The 27,319-nt window shown below is 34.3% G+C and overlaps 1 protein-coding gene across 4 annotated transcripts in view; it reads right to left on the reverse strand.

The window, feature by feature from the left end:
- NME7 (NME/NM23 family member 7) overlaps positions 1-27,319 on the reverse strand; it is a 238,133-nt gene that overhangs the window by 102,015 nt on the left and 108,799 nt on the right. For all 4 annotated transcript variants that reach the window (XM_063627241.1, XM_063627242.1, XM_063627239.1 and 1 more), the window contains exons 8-10: positions 11,173-11,237; positions 8,661-8,729; positions 4,274-4,375 (exon numbers count right to left, since the gene is read on the reverse strand). In XM_063627241.1, the coding sequence (XP_063483311.1) occupies positions 4,274-4,375; positions 8,661-8,729; positions 11,173-11,237 (236 nt within the window). The remainder of the gene's footprint in view (positions 1-4,273; positions 4,376-8,660; positions 8,730-11,172; positions 11,238-27,319) is intronic.

Consider the following 27,319-nt stretch of genomic DNA (forward strand, 5'->3'; position numbering starts at 1 on the left):
CATGGCCATCTTCCAAGCACTAATTATATTTGCACATCTTGTCACCAAGGGTCTTTCTTTAGATATGGGAATGACTAGGCAATGAAGAAATGAATTTCTAAATTATTTTAAGATAATATAATACATGAATAGACTGGCACATCTGCAGTTTAAGGTGAGATTACTATTTAATTATCAATTCTATCTCTTCCTAGAGCTAGATCATACATTCTTCAAAAAACAAACCTGTATTGGTTTGATCATTAATATAAACCTAGTAGCACCTAGCAGTTACCGGCATGCAATAAGCATTCAATATCCATTTGCTGGCGAGGTGGAGAGAAAAAGGGGAAAGAAAAGAATAGAGAAAAGGAATCAAATGGATTTTGAAATTCTGAGACCAAAGGGAAAGAGCCATTTTATTGTCCTCAAAACATAGTTTGACTGTAACTACTATAGTATTTCTTCTGATTTGAAACACCCATCAAAGGCATACAGTCCTGCCTGACATCCTGGATCTCCACTTAGGAACAGAATATAACTCAGGAGTCAGAGACACAAGATAATCAGTTCTTATAAATATATGCCTCCTCATTCAAAAGTTCATTAACTTTCAGGTTTTAAGATAAAAAGTATTTTTCTTATTATAAAAGTAATATAAGTACTTTAAAGAAATTTTGCAAAATATAGAAAAACAGAACTGAAACATTATCATATTTCCACCTCCTAAAGATAACCACTGTTAACATTTTACACGTTAAATCAGTTCCAAATTTTAAAATCCCTGTGGTGCAACTTTCTATAATGCTATGAGGAACTCATAAACAACTAAAATGAACCAAAAAAACACAGTAGAGTAATGCCATCCATACTTAATGAGACAAGATTCAGGGCCCTGAAAGAGTTTCAAGATTGAGCCATCATAACGTTACAAGGTCCTTAAGGAAATATAACGTATTCTAGTCATCTTTTTTATGCCCCAGCAATAGGACCCAGGAATGAGCCTTGCACATACTATTCACTCAGTAAATGTTCCTTGAATAAATACCTAGAAAAAATGGGAATCAGCATTGTTTTCTTTTCCGGACTCTTCTTTCTATGATCGTGAACCTGCTCACTCCCCAGATCCTCCCCAATGACCCCATCCTTTATCATTCCTTGTTCTGAACATTAGTTCCAGCAGTAATGAGGAGCTTGCTGTAGCCCCAAAGTGTTGTTTTAGGCATTCAAAACTTTAACCATATCATTTGCCATCTTCATCACTAAGCTAAGTTCTAATTCCTTACAATTCAGCTCAGAAGCCATGTCTCCTCTGACATTTGACACATATCAGTCCATTTTCTTTTGCTACAATATCTGAGATTAGGCAATTTTGGAGAAAATAAATGTATTTCTGCTGGGTGAGAGCATTTGAAAATATTTTTTAAAAGTTATTTCTGTAAGACATAACTAAGTTCTGGAGGCTGGAAGGTCTGAAAGCATGGCACTAGCATTTGGTGAAGGTCTTACTGTGTCATAACATGATGTATGATATCACATGGTGATAGGGCAAGAGTGTGCATGTCAGCTCAGGTCTCTCTTCCTCTTCTAATAAAGCCACTAGTCTCACCATGGGGGCCTCACCATGATGACCTTATCTAATCCTATTACCTCCTAAAGGCCCCACTTCCAAATACCATCAACATATACACATGGGGATTAAATTTCCAACACATGAACTTTTCGGGGACACATTCAAACCATTGTGTCACACAATCCCAGGCTAAGCTAAGTGCTATAATTCTGGGTTCCTAGAGTACCTGCAAATATCTAACAATGCAATTGCCATATTGCATGGAAATTAGCCACTTACAGTTGTTTACTCACAGGCTAAGATCTTTGAGGCTTATATTATATACAACTTTATTACATAAGACATATATAACAAAAATAAAGATAAAAAATATAATTATTTGTGTACACACACACACACACACATATGTGTAATTTTATAGCAATAGGGTCTCACTATATTGCCAAGGCAGGTCTCCAACTCCTGGCCTCAAGCAATCCTCCTACCTTATCCTTCCAAAATGCTGGGATTACAGGTGTGTGCCACCATGCCCAGCCTGGGCTTCTACATATTCACAAATACTGACATGGGCTCAATAAATATTTATTGAATAAATGAGAGAACAAAAGAATGAATCATCTTCTTTCCTTTTTTGTTTTAGTTTTTATCTCTTTAATTTATTTCTGTTTGTTAGGTCAAGCTGATCACTCACAGTTTTACTTACCTTAAAAAAAAGTACAAAAACCCCTCTTGCCCATCAAATAGAAATCAAAAATTTAAAATGTCAAAAATGGCAAAAACTGTTACCTTTACTCATCTAGCCAAAAAGCAATCCCTTCCTGATTTATTATAATTAATTTTCAATAAACAGCATCATTACCAATTTCTCTCAATGTCCTTTGCAACAGAGTCACCTTGTAATCATTACTCTACCACAACCACATGTATTATTTAAGTATCTATTCTTTCTCCCTGAAAAGATATAAAGGAGGTCCTGCCGACTTTCTCTATTGATGTCATCAGGTCTGTCTCTTTCTATTTCTAGAGCCTCTGTCTTTAATCTCTCCCAATTTAGTTTGATCTAGTTGCATCAAAGTAACAATTCAGTGTAGTCAAAATTAAGCTGCATACAAGGAATTCCAATTTCCTATGACATGGGATTCAAATTAAATAGAATTACAATTTTTATCCTGGCTTCTAAGGCTAAAATCACACCCATCTCTACCAGAATTCTCTACCATATTTCCTCTATCTAAGAAAATGTATTTCCTTGTGCTTCCAGCTATGTATTTCCCACTGAAGTCAAGAAAATATTCTTGCTGTATACCACAGTAAATTTGCAAATTCCTTCATTGGTGTTTTTGTACATGCTTTAGATCTTTTCTCATTCTCTTTGTGCACTAATTTATCTTTCAAACCCCTGCTTGTATCTCTCTTTCTTTAAGTTTTCTTAACTACTTTCAGGTTATATTAACTGCTCTGTTGCTACACAATCCAACATTTGGATTTTACTGAAATAACAATATCCTTATTTGTATGTGGCACAGTAAGTGTTCTAAAAGATCTTTATGTATATACTTTTAGATCACTGACAACAGGAGTATTGTTCTCCCCTACTGGGCTTAATCTAGCAGCACTTTGACACAAGATGATTTCTTAATAGATGCTGTGGATTTATTGTCTTACATCTAAGGGTGTTCAATAAATGGCCGGGCACGGCGGCTCACGCCTGTAATCTCAACACTTTGGGAGGCCGAGACAGGCCGATCACCTGAGGTCAAGAGTTCAAGACAGCCTGGCCAACAAGATAAAACCCCGTCTCTACTAAAAATACAAAAAATTAGCCAGGTGTGGTGGCACACACCTGTAGTCCCAGCTACTCAGATGGCTGAGGCAGGAGAATCACTAGAGCCCGGGAGGTGGAGGTTGCAGTGAGCCGAGATTGTACCATTGCACTCTAGACTGGGCAACAGAGTGAGACTCCGTCTAAAAAAAAAAATTAAAAATAATAAATAATGCCCTGAATAAAATTAAATTGAATTGGCTGCTCATCTTCAATAAACTGCTTATAAATAATAGTAAAATACAGGAAACAGTACATTTACATTAAGGTTAGTGTTTAAATCAGTAATACTTCCCATAATCCTATCAAGTTTCTAATATTTGCATAGAGCTTTATCATGGCATTCTAATGTTACTTCTACTTGTCACCCCCCTACACCTATACACACATACATACATGCACTGTTAAATGTCCAAAAAAAAGTAGTTTGCTTTACGAAGAAAACTCAAAGCAAATTGAAAGGTATACTAGTGAATACCACATTTCACATAAGTCTCATTGCCCATATTGATTTATGTATTGGTATGTTGCCACTGTATTATAAGAGCTTTATTTATGGCCCCCCTATGTCAAAGGATATATAATACCCTAGATAATTTCTATTATGAAGCTTGCAAAACATATTTACCTGGACAATTTAGCAAGAAGAAAGAAAAAAAGAAAATGCGATAGTAAATGCTTCTGCCTATTCTATATTGTCACTAAGTTAACAAAAAAAATTATCTTTCTTGGAATGTTATGTAAAAATAAATTTTGTGAAGTGCCATTTTGAATTAAAACTTTGTATATTATATTCACTTTTATATTATTTACTTAAAGGAACAAACGAAAAATTTTAAACCTGTTAAAATAGTGAATACATAACACAAACTAGGCTAATATTTTAAACAATAACTTACAGGATCAGCAGGTCCACAAAATTCTCGAAATGTCTTTGTAGCATTATTCTGTTGAATCTCCATTGCTACACAAGGGCCAGAATACATTTCTGTCACCATGTCCTATGATATGTAATATAAAAGAATGAAAAGAATTTAACAATTTTTAACTCTCCTCTTTTAATTGTGTCACTGTTCCACTAACGTCCTTAAAGTCATCTGTGACTTCTTCCCCACTTATATCCCACACATCAAGCAGTTCCCAAATTCTGTCCATTTTTCCTTGAAGAATATTTTTTAGATATGCTCTCTCTTCTCCATTCCTATCATATTTTAATGTAATGCTTTATCATCCGACATTTTCATTATTTGGAATGATCTTCTAGTAAATCTTCCTTGCAAAGGCCTTCTTGAATACAATGTTGAATTCACATTACTAAATATATACATATAAATTTCAAAGGTTTTATCCTAAAAAACCTTTCAAAAATCATAATGCATTCTAGGAACAAGAAATAATAGGACCAGATTTATTCTCCCATATTAAACATCTAGAAACTAGACAAAATATACAAAACAATAGTTTTCATACATTGGGTGATGGGCAGCACAGGTCTATCACCCCTGGAAGCATGGAAACAGATGAGGTGAGCTGTAGAATTGCTCTGTCTTACTGTCTAGAGGCAGTTTCCAGACCAGTAGACCAGGTAGAGGATACATAACAGAGCCCAACGTTCTCTGAGTTGAAAAGACAAAGATTGGACTTTGGGGAGGACAATGTAGCCTTATTTTCAGGGAAGAATACTGGAGAGATGAGGGGAGTATGCAGAGAATAATCTACAGGATCTGCAGAGGAGTTCCCACGAGTCTTTGGCTACTAATCTGTCACATGTGTAGAGGAAACTACTTGAGGCTGGGGAAAGAATTGCCAGAAAGTAGACCAGACAACTCAGAGACAGCACAAGGCTGAGAAGAGTTTATGTTTCTACCAGCCAGAGTGAAAGGCCTTTTTATATGATACATGGAGCATCAAGGAGAGTCCTCAGAAGGGTACTGCACCATAGTAGTTGGCCTAAATTAGCCCTAGATTATAAGATGCTCTATACCCATCCTACAAAGATTAAAAACAAGACTAAAAAGTTTCAAATTGATTCCAAGTGATTTAACTAGGTGCCAGACCAAAATTAAGCACTCTCTACAAATCTACCATGTAACAATGTAAATTTTACAATATACAGTATCCAATAAAAAAATTACCAGGCAGGCAAATATGTAGGAAAATACTAACCATTACCAGAAGAAAACTCAATAAATAGACCCAACAATTAAATAAATGACATAATAAGGAAATTAAAACAGCTATTATAAGCTCCACATTCTCAAATTATACAAGGAAATATAAACTTGATGAGGAGAAAATAAAAAATATTTAAAAGATCCAAATAGAACATCTAGAGATATAATCTAAGACATCTAAATTTAGAAATACACTGAATGGGGTGAACAGGCTAAGACAATGCAGAAGAGCAATAAATTTGAAGACATTCAATAGAAACTATTCAAAAATAAGCATGTAGAGAACGAAAAATGAAGAAAAAGAAAAAAGCCCTGCTGTGCAGCCATGTCAAGCTGTCTATTATATGTGTAATTAGAATCTCAGAAGAAAAGGTGATAAACATAAAATATATTTTTTAAAATAAGTGCTAAAAACTTTCCAAATTTGCTGAAACCCATAAACCTATAGATCCAACAGAACCCAAGGATAATAAATGTAAAGAGAAGTACACTAGGATGCATAATAATAAAATTAGCTAAAAACAAAAACAAAAAGCTTTATAAGCAGCCAGGGGGTTAGGGGGGCGGGGGGAAGAACATTATATAACAGTGGGAAAAAGATAAGGATGACAACAACGATGACCAAAAAATGTAAATCTGTATTCTATACCCAGGTGAGAAAACATTTTTCAAAAATGAAGAAAAAAGGAAGATGTTTTAAGACAAAAAAGACCTGAGACAATTCACCATCAGAAGCATTATATCATAAGAAATATTAAAGGAAGTTCTTTAGGCAGAAGGAAAAAAATACCAGACAAAAATATCAATTTATACAAAGCAACCAGTAAACATGTTGAGTATAAACATAAAATGCATTTTTATTTTTTAGTTGGTTTCTTTTTCTTTTTTTTCCTTTCTGTGTTTTCTTTTCTTTTATTTATTTATTTTTTGAGACAGTGTTTTCCTTTCTGCCCAGCTGGAGCACAGTGGCACGATCTTGGCTCACTGCAACCTCAGCCTCCAGGGTTCATGCTATTCTCATGCCTCAGCCTCCTGAGTAGCTGGGACTACAGGCGCCCACCACCACATCTAGCTAATTTTTGTATTTTTAGTTGCTTTCAAACATAATTGTTCAAAGCAAATGCAGTGTATTGTTGGGTTTATAGCATATACAGATGTAAAATGTATGAGAACAACAGCACACAGAATAATAGGGGAAAAATATACTGTTTTAAGATTCTTAGCTCTCTATATAAAGCAGTATAATGAAAAACATGATCCAAGAAAAATGCTCTCACCATGTCTAGAACACTCAAAAAATATTTTTTTTCACCTGCTTGAACAGGAAAGAATACTTTAGGCAGAAGTGAAAATGGATATAAAGACTTTGAGGCAGAAGTACAGTAGGGATATATGAAGATCAGCTTTGAGGCTAGGAGCTGAGTGAGACTACGGGAAAGTAGTAGGAGATGAGGCCAGACCATGTAGGGTCATGTAAACCATTTTCATGACTTTGGAGGATTTATGATACACAACATCAAAGTAAAATAATTTATTACAGAATATATTTGAATATTGATCCAAAAGCAGTCATCTTGGCTAATATAAACTACAGAAGCTAAAAGAGGAGGAAAAGGACTTCATAATTTATACGGTACTCATAACTCTACTCATTAGAGTTCCTGAGTGTATCTCCCAAAGCCATTTTGCTATTTCACAAAGGTCATATGTAATTGATTTTTTATGGATAATTATATTGAGTCTGATTTTCTGCCTCATGATATTGAAGTACTGCCTACACATAAATGTCAAAGCCAAATTTTCAGAAGGAGCAGAAGGCATGAGCAAGTTTTCCAAAAACAGAAGTGTAAATTTTGTCTGCTTTTCTCCCTCCCTTCCTTGTTTCCTTCCTTTCCCTCTCCCTCCTTTCTTTCCTTTGTTTCTTTCTTTCTTTTCTCTCTCCCTCCTTCCTTTTTTCTTTGTCTCTCTCTCTCACTCATTCTCTTTCAGTGTTGATTACAGATACCACTGAAAATAGACATACAAGGCTGTCAAAATGTATAAAATGGAAAGGAAAAAAACATGTTAAACAAAGAACTTCATCAAAAGCATAATATGTTCCTTCAAAAATTGACTCAGAATTTTTAAGTCACCCTAGTTTTTAATTAAGTCACAAATTTTTTAAACAAAAAAAGAACCTTTCTGTTTCCTTTACAGCCTTTTGACTGCTGTCCTTAGGTAGCTATGTGTAGGATCATTTGATTTCATGTCTATCTTCTCCAGAGCATAAGCTCCATAAATGCAGGCAGCATGTTTTCTGTTCATCACTGATTATTTGGCTTATAGCAGATACTCAATATATATAATAAGTGTGGATCATAGTAACAGCATGAGATAGGAATTATCACCTTTTTATGACTGCACATGTTGAAGCAGAAAATATAGGTGTAAATGATCAACATGGAATCTACTACCAAAGAATCATGTCAGACTAAATAATAATAAAAACAACAATAATAGCAGGTAATATTTACTGAGTACTTTTAATATGTGAGACAGTTTTACATAATTTATTTCATTTAATTCTCACAACAATCTCATAAGGTAGGTAACAGCATTATTCCCATTTTATAAATGAGTTAATCAAGGTTTAAAGAAGGTAAATTGTTGATGGTCATATAACCAGAAGATTTAAGATCTGAACCTAGTATCTGACTCCACAGAGGGGGAAGAAAAAAGAAGAGAATTGAGTTTAGGAAGCTGCAGGCTGGTTGCAATGAATTTTGGGAGATATGAAAGGTATATAGTTTGAAGAATGTAATGTGGAAATAACTGACTGGTTAACATCAGGTTACCTCACGTTACTTTTTGTTGTATGGATGAAAGGCAGAGAAAACTTCATTATTATATCAAATAAAATTAGCCTGTTTGGGAAATTTGGCTTGCTCTCTCCTGATTTCTCAGAAGGTCAGATAACAACCTAGGTTGTTGACACAGAACTTTAGTATGAATGACTCTGTATTGATTTTCAGTCTGGCCATTTGGGACCTAGTACACGAGCTTAGTCCAAAACACTGCATCCTATACTTTTTATTTAACAGTACAAATGTTTTACATTTACTTTTATACTTACATGATATTCGGTCACTACTCCTTTATAAACTTCATAGAATTCTTCAACATTAACCCGATCCATATTGAACTATATTAAAAAATAAAACAAAACCATAAACCAACCAACAAAAGGAAAATAAATAAGCCACACTTAGCACTTAACACTTGTAATCTCTTCTTTACTCTAAAACATAAACTTTACATAGATTACTCTTTGAAGAAAAAGTGTTATTAAAGATCAGCTCATCAAGAATAATAATGGATAACAGCATCATTCTAGGTTCTGTACGTGCATCATCTCATTTAGCCCTCACAACCACCTTACTGCATAGGTAGTATTAATAGCTCCAACTTACAGATGAGACTACTAAGACTCAGAGGAGTCATATAACCTCCTCAAACTGGCATCCTATCTCAAGCGGTCTGACCCCATTGATCATACTTTTACCTACTACACTACACCTCTCTCTGAATAAAACCTCATACTTGATACAAAAGAAGATTTATATGCAATATTAATTGTACTATTGATAGATTAGTGGCACAAGAAAGAAATATTATTAAAGAAAAGTAGTTTAGACTTTTAGAGGAGACAGAAAACAATACCATTTTCCTCCCAAGCATTCGGAAAAATCCGTAGTTAGTCTGGTTTGTGATAAAGCACTTATACAAGTCATGTGGACTTCCTGCTACTCTTCCAAAAGAACTGTGAGTAACAGTATGCTTACAAAGTAAGTCTAGAAGGACTTATGCTTATCAGGCTGAATTTAAATTTAGTTAGGAATAAAATTTCGTTAAATTCTAAGGTTCTCAAAAACTAAGACCTTATTTAAAAAAAAAATAGCCTCAGAATTCCCAATTTTATTTTCCCTCCATTTTGCTTGTTTATTGTTGCCAGGATTGAAGACCCACTGAGAAATTTCTGTCAATATGGACAATCATTTAAGCTAGGAGGATTTATTTTTATGGGCAACATTACTACTATAGGGAGGAAATTCTGTTAGATTTCAGTGTTTTATCCAACATTCACATATGTTTTGTTAAAGGCAACAAAATACTAATAGAAGATACCATTTATTAAATACTTAGAATTTGAGCCAGAAATGATTATTTTATTTAATCTGCTGAGTAACCCATTTAGGCAAATAATAATGCTTTCATTGCCTAGATGAGAAAACTGAGAATAACAATGCTTGACATTTGGCCAAGGCCACATGCCTAGAAAGCAGCTGACCCAAGATTCAGAAATAGATCTTTCTGACTCCAAAAGTCCATGATTGCGCTTGCTACTACACTACCATGCCTTCCCTATAGGCTCAATTGATCATTTTTAAAATTATTTTTTTTATTGAGTACAAACTATACCCAATCACCAATCACTATGCTAAGCTGCAGATCTAGAATTAGGTCAGTGTTTAAAACTAACATTTCTATATTTTTCTAAATAGGCTTACATGTCATCCTACAATCTTATTAATATATCACCAAGCTATAAGTTTTGGCTGACAATTACTTTATAATTCTAGGTAAGATTCTTCAAATATCAATTTTCTCATTAGTCTTTAAGTTTAGCTCAATGACTTTGTAAACTATCTCACTTTTTTTTTTGGCTTATTGGCACAAAATAGAACTCCAGTTTGTGTCCTGGTCCTTGATTTTGGGTAATCTTAAGACTCTGTAGAAAGCTGTTTCTTTTCAGAAAATAAAATACAAATAATACCGGTAAGAAAATTCTCAGCTTCAAATGGCTATTTTGGTATTTCACTATCAAAAAAGCATAAACTTGCTGGGCTTCAAACACTGTAAAAACCAAATTGTTTATCTGATTTACATAATAATCTGTTGCCCAATTTCTAGTCAAATGTACCAATGAGTACAGCACAAAGGTATGACCTCTACCAAAGTGGGTGCTGTTTCTCACTGAAAGGTTTCCTAGGAATGTATGAGCAATGCAATTTTGAACAAGCATGGGCTCTGAAGGTGAAGTGGTACAAGTGCCAACAGAGTTGCTAGAATACATTAACTCCAAAGACGGTCTTGAGAGAAAGTCCAAAAACCAGCAAAAGGCACTGGTTAGGGAAAAAAAATCTGAACTGATTCTCTTCCTTCATTATCTGTTTAGTTAAGAATCCAGAAGACAGAAAACTCATCACAATTTCTCACTTTGATTCTACTTTTTGTTTCTAAGAACAAAATACAGTTTTTGGTCCTTATTTATTTTGCAACTGAAGTTTCCAGAATTGTATAAACTTACCTTATAAGCTTAAATTAGGTGTATCATTGAATATTACTTCTCTCAGTAAAATATTATATGGGAAAAATCATTTCAAAAACCATTTTTTGACTATAGGAAGGTTACTGAGTTCAGTAAGTATGTCTTTTATTTTTAATGTGGTTCACGAGCACAAAGGGAACATTCACTGTAAAGCATTTTATAACTATTTTTGAAAAAAATCCTCACAAATATTATGGTTCATTGTAAACTACCTACCATCTGCACAGCTGAGATTGGTTCATTGTAAACTACCTACCATCTGCATAGCTGAGATTTCAAAACCTGCATCTCGGATAGCCATCAGGATCTTCCCCAACAGTCCTGAAAATGAAGGACAATGAGTGCAAAAATACAAAATTTTAAGACATTTTAATTTCTTAGAAATGCAAATTTTTTACAGCAAAGTACTTTTTGTTTATACTCTATATTAAAAAAACACATATTTTGCAAGAGAAACTAAATTAAATCCCTAATACTGAGCATTAAATCTAATCATTTGATTTCCTTAGTAAGTGCTTCAAGAATATCAACAATGGTTCTGAGGATTATGCAAAAAACTTTTAAGATAATATTTTGCCTTTAAAGCCCCTTAAGTCTAGTGATATAGAGAACATAAAAATCAAACAATTATAAATGGCATTATTTAATACAAAGTAATGAAATGTCAAAGTACCAGATACAGAAGGAATTCAAACAAGAGTTCAAAGAAGGAGAAAAAGCAAATTGTAACTGAAGAGATAGGAAGAAGCTTCAAGGGGAAATGAAAAGCATGAATGGTCCTTAAAGGCTGTGGACAGACGGGCTTATACAGGGACAGGAGAGAAGGCACACATCTGGGAAAGTGTGAGCATATTTAAAAGACAGTAAGAAGACAGAAAAGAAAAACAAATTAAAAAGGAAAAGAGATTCAATTCAAATCGATAAAGGCCTTGGATACCAACATGAGGAATATAGTCTTTATCCTACAGATGAGTGATTTTTATATTGGAGTCTATAATCTCTGGGGTAATGAGGCTGACTTTGAGATTCCATTTGTTTCCTATAAAAGTCCAAGTTTCTTTTTTTCAAGTCAACTAAAACTCTGTCTCTTACACATACATGCACAAAGGCACACACACACACACACACACACACACACACACACACACACACCATATTCTGGATCATCTGGATCTTACCGAGTGACCCTAAATCACCATGTACTATTAGTGTCTGAATGTACATTTGTATTTACTGTCTTACTATAGTCAAGTAGTGCTATTTTAATTGTAGCAGGCTGAGGAGTGAGAAAAACCTAAAGGTGGATCTGTTTCTCAAATGATACATCTGTACCAAATGAAGGCCAAATGATATCATAGCATGCTGTAGAAACAAAGGTTTCTCAGAAGCTCGAAGACAGGAAAGTGGTGGATTAATTGAGTCATCGCAGTAGAACAGGCTCATGCCTAACTCAGAATCTGTACTATATTCACGTTAAGCTTGTTTTAATGGTAAATAACATCCTCTGTCACATTAATGCTATTAAGTTATATTTTGTTTTATATTTTCCTTGCTATGAATTTGCAAATTATTTTAGCTATGCACTTGTATGTGCAAAAGTTTGTATTTAGTTTTATATTTGGCCATATTTAAGTTGTATTACTAAAAATTAAAATAATTTATGTCAACACTGAGAGTCCATGAGAATAGTTTTCCTTCAAAAAGAAACACTGCCAAAAGAAATGAGGAGTCACTAAAAATGTTGAGTGAGAAAATATAAAATAAAAGTAGTATTTTAGGAAGGTCACTAATGCAATAGTGATGAGCAAGCTGGTCTGAAAAAAAGAATAAGCAGTGGAAAGAATAGCAAAAGCTTTTGAAATCATTTAGAATGCTGGTTGGAAAAAAATAGGCCATGATATATTTAAATATTTTCTCTCTTATTTTGAACTTCAAAGCGTGGATGGCAGAAGTAGAGAAAGGAGGTAATGAACATAAGATATTTTCAAACAAGAAGCAATAGGATTAAACTGGATACAGAGTATGAAGATGAAATAGGATAAAAGATGATTTCAAGATTTTGAATCCAAGTGAATAGAAGAATGACAGTACTTTTAAGAAGAAAACAAATAATGATGAAACCAAATTAACAAGGGGAAAGACACTGAATTATTTTGGACATAGAAACCCAAAACATACTATATAGCATTTACAGAGTAGGAAACTGATCAGATCTTGAGGATGTGGCATATCCAATGGCTGAATGAGTAAAATAAACTCCCTGCACAAAATTAGTGATATGGGATTGCATACCAACAGATAGAGTTATAAAGATAGAATAAGAGGTACAGAGAAGTTAGAACTGAAATGATGCCAAGAGGCATTTGGAGACAGTACTTTATATAAAGAGCTGGAGAAGAATACATATTCAAGGCAAAAGGAACATTAAGCAAAGGTAAGGAGATGTAAAACACCGTAGTTCTGGAATAAAAGTATCTTCATCTTACTGAATAATAGAGTGGAAAGGAAATGAGACAGAAGAGAAGGGAGCAGAGGTGGCAGAAGCCATGATAGAAGGACTTATGGACCATATACAGAGGTTTGGATTTTATCCTGTAGGCCAGAAGTTCTCAAACATTTTGGTCACATAGACCCTTTAGCTCTTAGATAGTACTGAAGACCTTTATATAGGTTATCTCTATCAATATTTATTATAATATAAGTTAAAGTGTTTTATTCTCCTTTACTTGACAAGTGGTAGTTTCGTAGCCTTTTTATGGGTTATCTCTATCCATATTTATTATAATACGAATTAAAACAAAATTTTAAAATATTTAAATATAACAAAAATCCTTTAAATGTTAACATAAATAATATTTTGTGAGGAAAAAAAGATAGTTTTTTTTTTTAATTTGATCTAAGCCAAAAGGCCAGGAAGAGATTATAGTATTTTTTTTAATTAGTGAGAAGAGAGATATTGTTTTGTATTTTTAGAAAATCTCTTTAATGTCTCATTTAATAAAAGGCAGCTGGACTCTCACATTTACTTCAGCTTTCAATCTGTTGCCATATGTTGTTTTGGTTGGAGTATATTTAGTTGAAAAATAGTGGAATATTTTAATAATCTTTTACAATAACTGTGTATATTCTCCTTTACTTGATAAACGGTAGTTTCTTAAAAGTTTGTTGCAATGTATAATCTAAAATCTTTATCAATAAACTTTTTTTTACCCTGTTACATTAAAATCCACTGGTCTATCTTGTATGTACTTTGAATGAAACTATGATATGACTCAGACATTATTTTTAACATCACACATTAATCATTTGGCAAATACCAGCTCACTGAGTTATGTAGATTTTCCAAATGCTGATTCATTTCATTATACATCAAAAATCAATTCAAAATTTGTTAATATCATCACCAATTTCATCAGAATAGTCTTTCTATTCTGTTATACAATGTATTGAGAAGTTGTCAAACTGAAAGTGGTGAATACAGTTTTCCAAGGTTCTAAGTTTAGTTTTCCTTTGTAGTTTATCTTCACTTGGATTTTATCTTTGGCAAAGGCTATTGTCGGTTGTTTTCTTTGATATGATAGGCTTACTTAATTTGAAAGACAATGCCTACCAAATACCCAAGTCTGAATAAGCACAATTTGTCTGTCAGTCATTCTTTTAAGTAAAAATGGTATTCCATAAAAGTAAAAGCATCTAATTGAGCTGAAGTGCAAACAATTGTGAATAGGATTACTCACAAATGCTTTTCCTTAAAACCACTATATGGAGCTTTATGTGTACTTCACATTACTTCACACAGAGTATTAAAAAGACCTGGCCGGGTGCGGTGGCTCATGCTTGTAATCCCAGCACTTTGGGAGGCCAAGGCGGGCGGATCACGAGGTCAGGAGATCGAGACCACGGTGAAACCCCGTCTCTACTAAAAATACAAAAAAACTGGGCGCAGTGTAATCCCAGCCTGTAATCCCAGCACTTTCGGAGGCCGAGGTGGGCAGATCATGAGGTCAGGAGATCGAGACCATCCTGGCTAACACGGTGAAACCCCGTCTCTACTAAAAATACAAAAAGTTAGCCGGGGTGGTGGCGGGCGCCTGTAGTCCTAGCTACTCGGGAGGCTGAGGCAGGAGAATGGCGTGAACCCGGGAGGTGGAGCTCGCAGTGAGCCGAGATTGCGCCACTGCACTCCAGCCTGGGTGAGGAGCGAGACTCCGTCCCCCCCCCCAAAAAAAATTAGCTGGGCATTGTGGCAGGCGCCTGTAGTCCCAGCTACTCGGAGAGGCTGAGGCAGGAGAATGGCATGAACCCGGGAGGCGGAGCTTGCAGTGAGCCGAGATCACGCCACTGCACTCGGGTGACAGAGCGAGACTCCATCTCAAAAAAAAAAAATAAAAATAAAAAAATAAAAAGACCTATATTTGAGGATCAAAAAGTAATAAAATTATTTTTACTGCATCTAAGATATTCTTAACTAAGTATGGCTTTTTTTTTTTCCCCTGCAGATGCAGGATGGTTAAAAATACAATAACTACTAGCACAGTTTGGTGCCACTGCCTTGATTCATTCTAAGGCAGTGGCAGTTTTACTCACCATTGCTTTTGCACCATCAGTGCAAATGACAACACATTAAAAAAGGCAATTAAGTATGAAATCAGCTTTGGTCTTGCATATCCATAAAAGGGTCTCATTAATGATAATAAAAAAATACATGATTACATATTAACCCTAATCTAATATGAAATTTAATCTAGTCTAAATGTTAAACACTATGCTTTAATCAATATGAAAAGAAATTTATAATCTATATCTATTACAAATTCTAAGAATAAATAGGACAAGTTCACACGATATATATGAAGATGCTCACCACAGAATTATTAGTAATAAAAAAATTTTAAGTTCTAAATAATAAAAAACAGGAAAAAATTAGATAAAGAAGAATAAGTTCCTACAATTAACTTTTTACTCAGACTTTAAAAATCACATTTTCAAATATTATTTAATTGCATAGAAAAAATTTCAAAGTACAATGTTAGTGCAATTCAAAATTGTATACATAGGATAATTCCCAATTCACTTTATAAAACTAGTATTATCCTGATATTGAAATCATACGAAGACAGTACAAAAAACAAAACTACACTCCAATAGCCCTTATAAATACAAATATAAAAATTATTTTTAAAAAATTTTAAAACAATAATTTATTTACTTAATTTGAGAAAGGGTCTTACTATGTTGACCAGGCTGGTCTTGAACTCCTAGGCTTAAACAATATTCCTGCCTCAGCCTCCTAAATATCTGGGATTACAGGCACATACCACTGTATCTGGCTAAACATAAAAATTATTTCCAAATGTTAAAATTTTAGAAATTTTATAACTTCCAATAAATTTTAAATTTTATAAATTTAGCAACATATACAAAGAATTATACACCATGACCAAGAGAGGTTAATTTCAGGTATGCAAGCCTGGTACATTATTCAAACTATCAACCAATATATTAACAGGCTAAGGAAGAAAAATCACATGAACACATCAATATATGTTGATCACATATCTATCTATAGATATACATCTGCATATATTGATACAGAAAAAAACATTTGAAAAAATACAACACTCATAAATAAAAAAAACTGTAAGAAAAAAATAGGAATAGAGGGCAACTTCCCCATCTTCATAAACAGCATCTACAGAAACCTACAACTAACATAATACTGAAAGACTGAATGCTTTCCATGCGAGACAGTAAACAAGGCAAGAATGCCCATTCTCATTGCTCTGATTCAATACAGTGCTGGAAAATTCAAGTCAGTGCAACCAGACAAAAAAAGGAGATAAAAAGTATACAGACAAGGAAGGCAGAAATATAACTGTCTCTATTTGCATATGACATGACTGTCTATTTAGAAAATCCCAAATATCCTAAAAAAAAAAATCTAGAACTAATTATTTCAGCAAGGTTGAAAGACACAAAGTAAACATACTAGATCAGTTGTATTTCTACACACTGGCAATAAATACTTGAACACTGAAACTAAAAATATAATAGCATTTATAATCACTCAAAAAGAAAATAAAATTGGGTGTGAATCTAACCAAAAATGTATAGAACTTGTGTATGAAAACTACAAAATGCTGGATGAAAGAGCTAAATAAATGAAGAGCATACAGTGTTCAGGGAATACTTAACACAATAAAGATGTCAATTCTCCCTAAATTGACAAATAAGTTTAACAAAATTGTTATCAAAATACCAGCAAGTTTTTTTGTAGCAATAGATAAGATTATTCTAAAATTATACGGTAAGATAAAGGAACCAGAATAACTAAAACAATTTCAAAAAGGAAAAATGTGAGGTAATCAGTCTACTCAATTTCATGGTTTATTATTAACTACAATAACCAAAAGATGGTGTAGTATTGTCAGTGATAGAGATCAATGGAACAGAACAAAAAAAAACCCGAAATAGAACCACACAAATATGTCCAACTGATTTTTTACAAAAGTGCAAAAGCAATTAAAATTAGAGAGATAGCTTTTCAACAAGCTCAGTAAAGTTAGGAAATAAAGTCTCCAAGAAAAAAGAGTCACTTCCCAGAAGGAAGTCTACACAATGAAAGGATAACACAAATTTGGGGAAACTGCTAGTTTTTTCTCATCTATACATTGTGTAAGCTAGTCACATATTATTACACATAATCCTCACAACGCTGCTATGGACTGGATATTTGTGACCCTCTCAAATTAAGATCCTAACTCCCAATGTGATAAAGGTAGGGCCTTTGTGGGGAAGAGGTGATTAGATAGCAAGAACGAAGCCCATGTGATTGGGATTAGTGCCCTTATAAAAGAAGCTCCAGAGAGTTCTCTTGCCTCTTTCACCATGTGAAGACACAGTGAGAAGGTGTCATCTATGAAGAAAACCATTGGCCCTGACCTGAAACTGAACCTGCGAGACCTGATCTTGGACTTCCCACTATGGAGAACTGTGGGAAATACATGTTTGTTGTTTAAGACATCCAGTCTATGGTATTTATATTGTAGCAGCTCAAATGAACTAAGACAATGCCTATGAGGAAAGTACTATTATAATCTTCATTTTATAGACGTTGAGTATCTATACTCAAGGATTAAACAATATGCCTTAATAGCTACTAAGTGATAGAACTGAATTTTAAACCCAGTTTTGCTTGCCCCAGAGCCTAAGATTATCTTATAATAAAATAAATAATCAAAATATTTAGTTGGCATATATATGTATCTCAATTAAATAATTTATGTATATGCAAAAATACACATATGTGTATATATGTATATATACAGCTATGAAACATCTTTTTGATCTTCTGAATATATACTATAAAATTTTTAACAGAGATGGATATAGAATGTATATCTAGTAAATTCTGAATTGTTCAGAGGATCATCACTTAATTTAACTTACTGATTATTCAGACTTTAAGATTTCTTTCCTTCTTACCATTCTGATGCTTATCAATTTGGCAGAAAAAGGAGGAAAAAAGATCACTTTATTGTTTATTAATAGTTCTAGAAAACTGCTTAATAGAGAGAACATCATTAAAAATTAAGTTGTTGGCCGGGTGCGGTGGCTCACACCTGTAATCCCAGCACTTTGGGAGGCCAAGGCGGGAGGATGATGAGATCAGGAGATTGAGACCATCCTGGCTAACATGGCGAAACCTCATCTCTACTAAACAAAATACAAAAAATTAGCTGGGCATGGTGGCGGGCGCTGGTAGTCCCAGCTACTCGGGAGGCTGAGGAAGGAGGATGGCGTGAACCCGGGAGGCAGAGCTTTCAGTGAGCCGAGATTGCACCACTGCACTCCAGCCTGGACCACATACCGAGACTCCATCTCAAAAAAAAAAAAAAAAAAAAAAAAAAAATTAAGTTGTTAAAAAGTAGATGCATAGTATTCTGCAAAATTCTAACAAAATTGGTCTTCATAGTTAATAATGTAATAGTTTTATTTTGCCACATGTATCTGTATCAAAAATATTTCTTGTGAAAATAACTTATTCTGATGTTAAGGTCTTTCCTGGCATCAATATTTTCCCTTGATATCACAATATCTACCAGCTGGGTGTGGTGGCTCATGCCTGTAATCCTAGCACTTTGGGAGGACAAGGTGGGTGGATTACTTCAGGTCCTGAGTTCAAGACCAGCCTGGCCAACATGGAGAAACCCTATCTCTACTAAAAATACAAAAATTAGCCAGACGTGGTGCCACATGCCTGTAATCCCAGCTACCTGGGAGGCTGAGGCACAAGAATCACTTGAACCCAGGAGGCAGAGCTTACAGTGAGCCAAGATTATGCCACCGTCCTCCAACCTGGGTGACAGAACAAGATTCTGTCTCAGAACAACAACAACAAAATAAAACAAATAAACAGAAAATCATATTATCTATCATTATAGTATACCTCACAGCAATCTTGCAGCCAATGAGCCCCTTACACTGTAGAAACACTTGAAAAATATTGTTACCATGAATGTTAAACTTACTGGATGTAACAGCAAGATATAGATGACAACAAAACCCTACTCACGAGCATGAGAGTCCATGAAAAGGACACTTTGGTGAGCAAAACAACTTACAAAACTGAAATTTAAAGAAGCGACCAGGCTGTTGTACAAGATAATTCACTATCACCTGTATGCTTTGCTTCACAATCCATATAATAAACAGGGGTGGTGGGAAATAAAGCGAAAGGATTTTTAAAAATGAAAAAATGTCAACAAGGATATCTTGCAATTATTTTGGAAAGAAACTGAAAGAAAAGTTTTAATCGTGATGTAGCCAAGAGTACATGAACTAATAAAACTGATGCCTAACATAGACATGTTTAATATTAATAACCATAACCAATTTAAATCAAATTGGAAGGATATTATTTCCTTTAAAATTTAAATCTAGTGAAATAAAATTCAAAGCCATTTTAACTAAAAAACAGACGTGTATCTTTAAAATATGATTAGTGTAAAGCCAAATCAAAAAACTAGAGATTATGAGAGTTTAATGTTCAATGCTAACGTATAAATCACAAGTGTTACTAAATTCAACAGAAGGAATTTAATACTAATCTTGGCAAACATGCACAACAAATAACCTTAGGCATAAAAACCAGGTGGAAAAGTTTTCTGTCTCCTAGAGAGCAATATGTTACTAGGCAATACCACTTCACTGATAATCTTCCTGTAATTTTTAATGGAAACACTCAGATTGGTTTAAGCTACAAATGTCTATGGTTTTCTGCCTTGCAATAAGGAAAAATATTGTAGAATTATATTAAATCAATTGCAGACAAGAGTCTGGATTCCAGACCATCCTGGGCAACATGGTAAAAATTCATGTCTACAAAAAAAATGAAAAAAAAAATTAGCAAGGTATGATGGTGTGTGCCTGTAATCCCAGATACTCAGGAGGTTAAGGTGGGAGGATCACTAGGGCTCAGGAGGCCAAGGTTGCAGTGAGCTGAGATGGCACAACTGCAATCCAGCCTGGGTGGCAGAGCAAGACCATGTCTCAAAAACTTAAAAACAAATCAAAATAGATAAGAGTTTGGATTCCACAGAATTGTTAAATTGGGAACCAGCAAGGCACTTAGGTCTTAATGGATCTCAAATTAATCCATCAGTTGATCATAAAACCCACGTTAGTAGAAAGTAGCTTTTAAAAGACAGATTTAATTCATCCAATAGATTTCTGATCCTCCACTAACACCACATACCCAAATCTGAAATTCACAGTTTTCGTTACCAATTTCCTAACAAGAACAAGCTGTACATTCCTTACAAGGTAGTAAAAAGAGTAACCAATAGAACTTTATTTATTTTATTTGTATTTTTTTTAGAGGTGGGGTTTTGCTATGTTACTCAAGCTGGACTTGAACTCCTGGGCTTAAGTAATTCTCCTACCTCAGCCTCCCAAGCAGCTAGGACTATAGGCATGTGTCACCATGCCCAGCTAATTATTAAAAATTATTTGTAGAGACAGGGTCTCACTATGTTGCCCAGACTGGTGTCAAACTCCTGGCCTGAAGTGATCTTCCCACCTCAGCCTCCCAAAGTGCTAGGATTACAGGCATGAGCCCCTGCGTCTGGTCCAGTATAACAACAGCTTTGTAGATATACCTACAATATGGTGACTTTGTTTACTGAAATTCATCAAGGTGCAATTAAGTGAGTAGAAAATAATAAAAACAGGCTCCATACCATCATAGGGACAGCAGAGAAGACCTATGGGAATGAAGATTTCCAGAAAAGAGTAGTCAAGGGTTCCTCCTCACTGTGAAGAAAGACAGGCTCAGCATGCAAAGGAAGCTACGAACAGCTATACCTTGGCTGAAATAAGATCACAGGTTTAAAACAAGGACAGTCTAAGAAAATAAAGTAGGGTACTGAGTAGAGAGGCTGGAAACTGAAAACTGTGTAAGACTGGGTAAATAGATCATATGAAGTCTAAAGTCAAAGCCAGGTTAATACAGAAAAGTTAACCACACAATCACAAAGTAAAATTAAGTTTCTACAGCACAGGATACTGCCAGCTTTGGGTAGAGTGAGCTGCTTCCTAATCTTAACAGGCCAGTCTTTATGTGGTTGGAGTAAGCAAATGTCCCATTAGAAGTCAACTCCATGTTTCTAGAAGATTTTCATGAATGTTATTATGCAGGGGCTATTCTCATTATAAGAAAATCTCAGTTTTTAAAATTTGTTTATTTCAATAGTTTTTGGGGTACAAGTGGTTTTGGTCACATGGATGAATTATATAGTGGTGAAGTCTGAGATTTTAGTGCACCCATCATCCAAGTAGTGTACATTGTACCCAATATGTAGTTTTTTAATCCCTCACCCCCCTCAACCCTCCCTCTTCTGAGTCACCAAAGTCCATCATATAATTCTGTATGCCTTTGCATACCCATATCTTGGTTCCCACTTATAAGTGAGAACATATAGTTTTTGGTTTTTCCATTCCTGAGTACTTCGCTTAGAATAATGGCTTCTAGCTCCATCCAAGTTACTGCAAAACACATTATTTCATTATTTTTATGGCTGAGTAGTATTCCATGGTGTATATATATCACATTTTCTTTATCCACTCACTGGTTGATGGACAGTTAGGTTGGTTCCGTATGTTTGCAACTGTGAATTGTGTCGCAATAAACATATGCGTGCAAGTGTCTTTAATATAATGACTTATTTTCCTTTGGGTAGATACTGAGTAGTGGGATTGCTGAATCAAATGATAGATCTACTTTTAGTTCTTTAAGAAATCTCCATATTGTTTTTCATAGTTTGTACTAATTTACATTCCTACCAGCAGTGTATAGGTGTTCCCTTTTCACCACATCTATGCCAACATCTATTATTTTTTGACTTTTTAATAATGGCAATTTTTGTAGGAGTAAGGCAGTATCTCATTGTACTTTTAATTTGCATATTCCTGATGATCAGTGATATTTAGCATTTTTCATATGTTTCTTTACCATTTTTATATCCTCTTTTGAGAAATGTCTATTCATGTTATTTGCCCATATTTTGATGGGATTGTTTTTTTCTTGTTGATGTACTTGAGTTCATTGTAGATTCTAGATATTAGTCCTTTGTTAGATGCATAGTTTGCAAATATTTTCTCCCACTCTGGGTTGTCTATTTATTCTGATGGTTATTTCTTTTAATGTACAGAAGTTTCTTTTGTTTAATTAGGTCCCAGTTATTTATTTTTATTTTAGTTGCATTTGCCTTTGGGGTCCTACTCACGAATTATTTGCCTAAGCCAATGTCCAGAATAGTTTTTCCTAGGTTATCTTCTATAATTTTTATAGTTTCATATCTTAGATTTACATCTTTGAACCATCTTGAGATGATTTTTGTATAAGATAAGGGATAAGCATCCAGTTTCATTCTTCTACATGTGGTTATCCAGTTTTCCCAGAATTATTTATTAAATAAGGTGTCCTTTCCTCAACCTATGTTTCTCTATGCTTTGTCGAAGATCAGTTTGTTGTAAGTATTTGGCTTTATTTCTGGGTTCTCTATTCTGTTCCACTGGTCTATGTGCCTACTTTTATACCAGCACTATTTTTGTAACTACAGCCTTGTGGCATAATTTAACATCTGGTAATGTGATGCCTCCACATCTGTTTTTTTTGTTTGTTTTTTGCATAGGATTGCTTTGGCTATTCAGGTTCTTTTTCTGGTTTCATATGAATTTTAGACTTGTTTTTTCTAATTCTGTGAAAAATGATGTTGGTATTTTGATAGGAATTGCACTGAATCAGTGGATTGCTTTGGGTAGTATGGTCATTTTCATGATAATTGATTCCTCCAATCCATGAGCATGGGATGTGTTTCCATTTGTTTGCGTCATCTATTTCTATCAGCAGTGTTTTGTAGTTCTCCTTGTAGAGATCTTTTATCTCCTTGGTTAAATATATTCCTAGGTAATTTATTTTTTTCCAGCTGTTGTGAAAAGGACTGAGTTCTTGATTTGATTCTCAGCATGGTCATTGTTGGTGTATAGCACTGCTACTGATTTGTGTGTATTGATTTTGTGACCTGAGACTATGGAATTCATTTATCAAATCCAGGAGACTTTTGGAGGAGTATTTAGGGTTTTCTAGGTATACAGTCATACTACTCATGAACAGCAATAGCTTGATGTCCTCTTTTTCAGTTTGGATGCCCTTTGTTTCTTATTCTTGCCTGACTGCTCTGGTTAGAACTTCCAGCACTATGCTGAATAGAAGTGGTTAAAGTGGCATGCTTGTCTTGTTCCAGTTCTCAAGGGGAATACTTTCAACTTTTCCCCATTTATTATGTTAGCTGTGAGTCTGTCATATATTATTTTATTAGTTTTAGGTAAAGTCCCTTTTATATCTGTTTGTTGAGATTTTTTATACGGGGATGCTGGATTTTATGAAATGCTTTTTCTGCATCTATTCAGATGATCATATAGTTCTTTTTAATTCCTTTTATCAGATGTATCCCATTTATCGACTTGCGTATTTTAAACCATGCCTGCATCCTTGGAATGAAACCTACTTGGTCATGGCGTATTATCTTTTTGATGTGCTGCTTGAATTAGCTAGTATTTTGTTGAGGATTTTTGCATCTATGTTCATCAGGGATATTGGTCTGCAGTTTTCTTTTTTTCTTACGTCTTTTCCTGGTTGTGGTATCAGAGTGATACTGGCTTCATAGAATGAGTTAGGGAGGATCTCTCTTTCTTAATCTTTTGGAATAGTTTCAGTAGGATTGGTCCCAGTTCTCTGAATGTCTGGTAGGATTCAGTTGTGAATCCATCTGGCCCCGGGCTATTTTTTTTTTCTTGGCAATTGTTTTGATTAGTGATTCAATCTCACTGCTTGTTCTTGGTCTGTTTGGGGTTTCTATTTCTTCCTGGCTTAATCTAGGAGTGTTTATGTTTCCTGGAGTTTATCCATTTCCTCTAGATTTTTTAGTTTGTGTGCATAGAGGTGTTCACAGTGGTCTCAAATGATCTTTTTTATTTCTGTGGGGTTGGTTGTAAAGTCTCCAGTTTCATTTCTAATTGAACTTTAACCTCTCCTGGTTAATCTAGCTAATCGTCTATCAACCTTGTTTATCTTTTTGAAAAACCAACTTTTTGTGTCATTGATCTTTGGTATTTTTGTTGTTGTTGTTGCTACTGTTTCAAATTCATTTACATCTGCTCTGATCTTTGTTATTTCCTTTCTTCTGCTAGCTTTGGGTTTAGTTTGTTCTTTCTCTAGCTCCTTGAGGTATGATGTTAGGTTGTCAATTTATCATCTTTCAGATTTTTTAAGTAAGTATTTAGCACTATAAATTTTCCTTTTAGTACTGCTTTTACCATATTCCAGAGATTTTGATAACGTGTCAATATTATCATTTGTTTCAAAGAATTTTTAAAACTCCATCTTGATTTCATTGTTAACTCAAAAATCATCCAGGAGCAGATTGTTTAATTTCTATGTATTTGTATAGTTTTGAGGGTTACTTTTGGAGTTGATTTGTAGTTTTATTCCACTGTGGTCTGAGAAGATACCTGATATAATTTCAATTTTTAAAAATTTATGGAGACTTGTTTTGTGGCCTATCATATGGTCTATTGTGGAGAATGTTCTATGTGCTGATTAAAAGAATGTATAATCTGCAGTTATTGGGTAGAATGTTTGGCAGATATTTGTCAGGTCCATTTGTTCTAGAGTGCACTTTAGGTCCATTATTTCTTTGTTGACTTTCTGTCTTGATGATCTGTCTAGTGTTGTCGGTGGACTGTTGCAGTCTCATACTATTATTATGTCATGTCTATCTCATATCTTAGGTCTAATAGTAATTGTTTTATGAATCTGGGAGCTCCAGTGTTAAGTGTATATAAATTTAGGATTATAATATCTTCTTGTTGGATTGATCCTTTTATCATCATATAATGACCTTCTTTGTCTTTTTTTACTGTTGTTGCTTTAAAATCTGTTTTACCTGATATAAGACTACCTACTCCTGCTCACTTTTGGTTTCCATTTGTATGGAATATCTTTTTCCACTCCTATACCTTGAGTTTATATGAATCTTTACATATTAGGTGAGTCTCTTGAAGACAGTCTATATTTGGTTTGTGATTTTTAAAATCCATTCTGCCAATCTGTATCATTTAAGTGGAGAATTTAAGCAGTTTATATTCAATGTTAATATTGAGATGTGAGGTACTGTTCCAGTTATCCTGTTACTTGTTACCTAGATACTCTGGTTTCTTTATTGTTATTGTTTTATAGGCCCCATGAGTTTTATGCTTTCAAGAGGTTCTATTCTGGTTCATAATGGCTTTTGTGTTTTAAGGTTTAGAACTCCTTTTAGCATTTTCAATAGGGCTGATCTAGTAGTAACAAATTCTCTCAGCATTTGTTTGTCTGAAAATGGCTTTAATTCTCCTTCATTTATGAAACTTAGTTTTGTTCTGGATACAAAATTCTTGACTGACAGTTATTCTCTTTAAGAAGGCTAAAGATAGAACTCCAATCCCTTCTGGCTTAAAAGCTTTCTGCTGAGGAAATCTCTTATTTTTTTAAGCAAACACAATGAAAGAATACTGAAATGATAATTCGAAACCATGGATCCATTAACTTTAACATGAACAACACAAAGTAAATAAATGTTGTTCCTTACCTATAATTAGTTCTAGTGTTTGTTTCTATTTTAAAAAGACACATAGGCCTGGCACAGTGGCTCATACCTGTAATTCCAACACTTTGAGGGGCCAAGTCAGGAGGACTCCTTGAGTCCAGGAGTTTGTGGCCAGCCTGGGAAACATAGTGAGACTCCATCTCTACAAAAAATAAGAAATCAGCTAGGTGTTGGGACACGTGTCTGTAGTACCAGCTGCTCTGCTTGAGAGGCTGAGGTGGAAGGATCACTTGACTGCAGGAGGTTGAGGTTGAGGTTGAGGTTGCAGTGAGCTATGATCAGGTCACTGCACTCAGCCTGGATGACAGAGTAAGACCTTGTCTCAAAAAAAAAAAAAAAAAAAAAAAAAAAAAAAAATATATATATATATATATATATATATATATATATATATATCTTCTCATTCTCAAAGTTAGCCTTTGCACAACATTTTTTTTTAATAAACATGGACATTGATTTTTACCTATTCTAACTTTCCAAAGTCACAGTTAAGGAAATTCACAAATTTAGGCATCTTATTACAAGAACACTGTTTCTTTTGTTTGTTTTAAATGGCTCTGATTCCCTCAGCACTGGCAAGGCTTATATTGCCATTCATAGATAGGCTTAAAAATAGACTAATGCCACAACATGGGTCACAAAGTATATAATTCTTGCTCCTTTTCTGTTGTAAGCATATACTATATACACTGAATACGGGCTTCCATTTTCTTCTGCTATTCCCCAGCACGGTTCTATAGATTGGTACAGCTTTGCTATCTAGTGGTTCTCAAAGTGTGGTCCATGCATAAATATCTTTAGCATGACCTGGGAACTTGTTATAAATGCAAATTCTTGGGCTCTAAACCAGATATTCCAAATCAGATACTTTGGAGTTAGGGCCCAGGAATCTATATTTAATCCAAGTGATCCTGATGCACACTAACGTTTCAGAACCATTACTGTGAGTAAGGTCTCTGAGAACAACAAAGCATCACAACAACTACTCCTTTGGTCATGGAAAAGGTGATATAGTCTGAAAATTTTTATATTTTAAATTGTAAAATATTGAATACATTTTACATTGTAAAATACAAAATATACTTTTATGGTAAAATATATAACAGATATGCTCAGATTAAATAATTTTAAAGTGAACATCTGCAGTTATCATCACCCACATCAAAAGCCCACCCTCAAAGCCCTTTATATATG

This window comes from Symphalangus syndactylus, chromosome 12, assembly GCF_028878055.3.
Source record: "Symphalangus syndactylus isolate Jambi chromosome 12, NHGRI_mSymSyn1-v2.1_pri, whole genome shotgun sequence".
NCBI lineage: Eukaryota > Metazoa > Chordata > Mammalia > Primates > Hylobatidae > Symphalangus > Symphalangus syndactylus.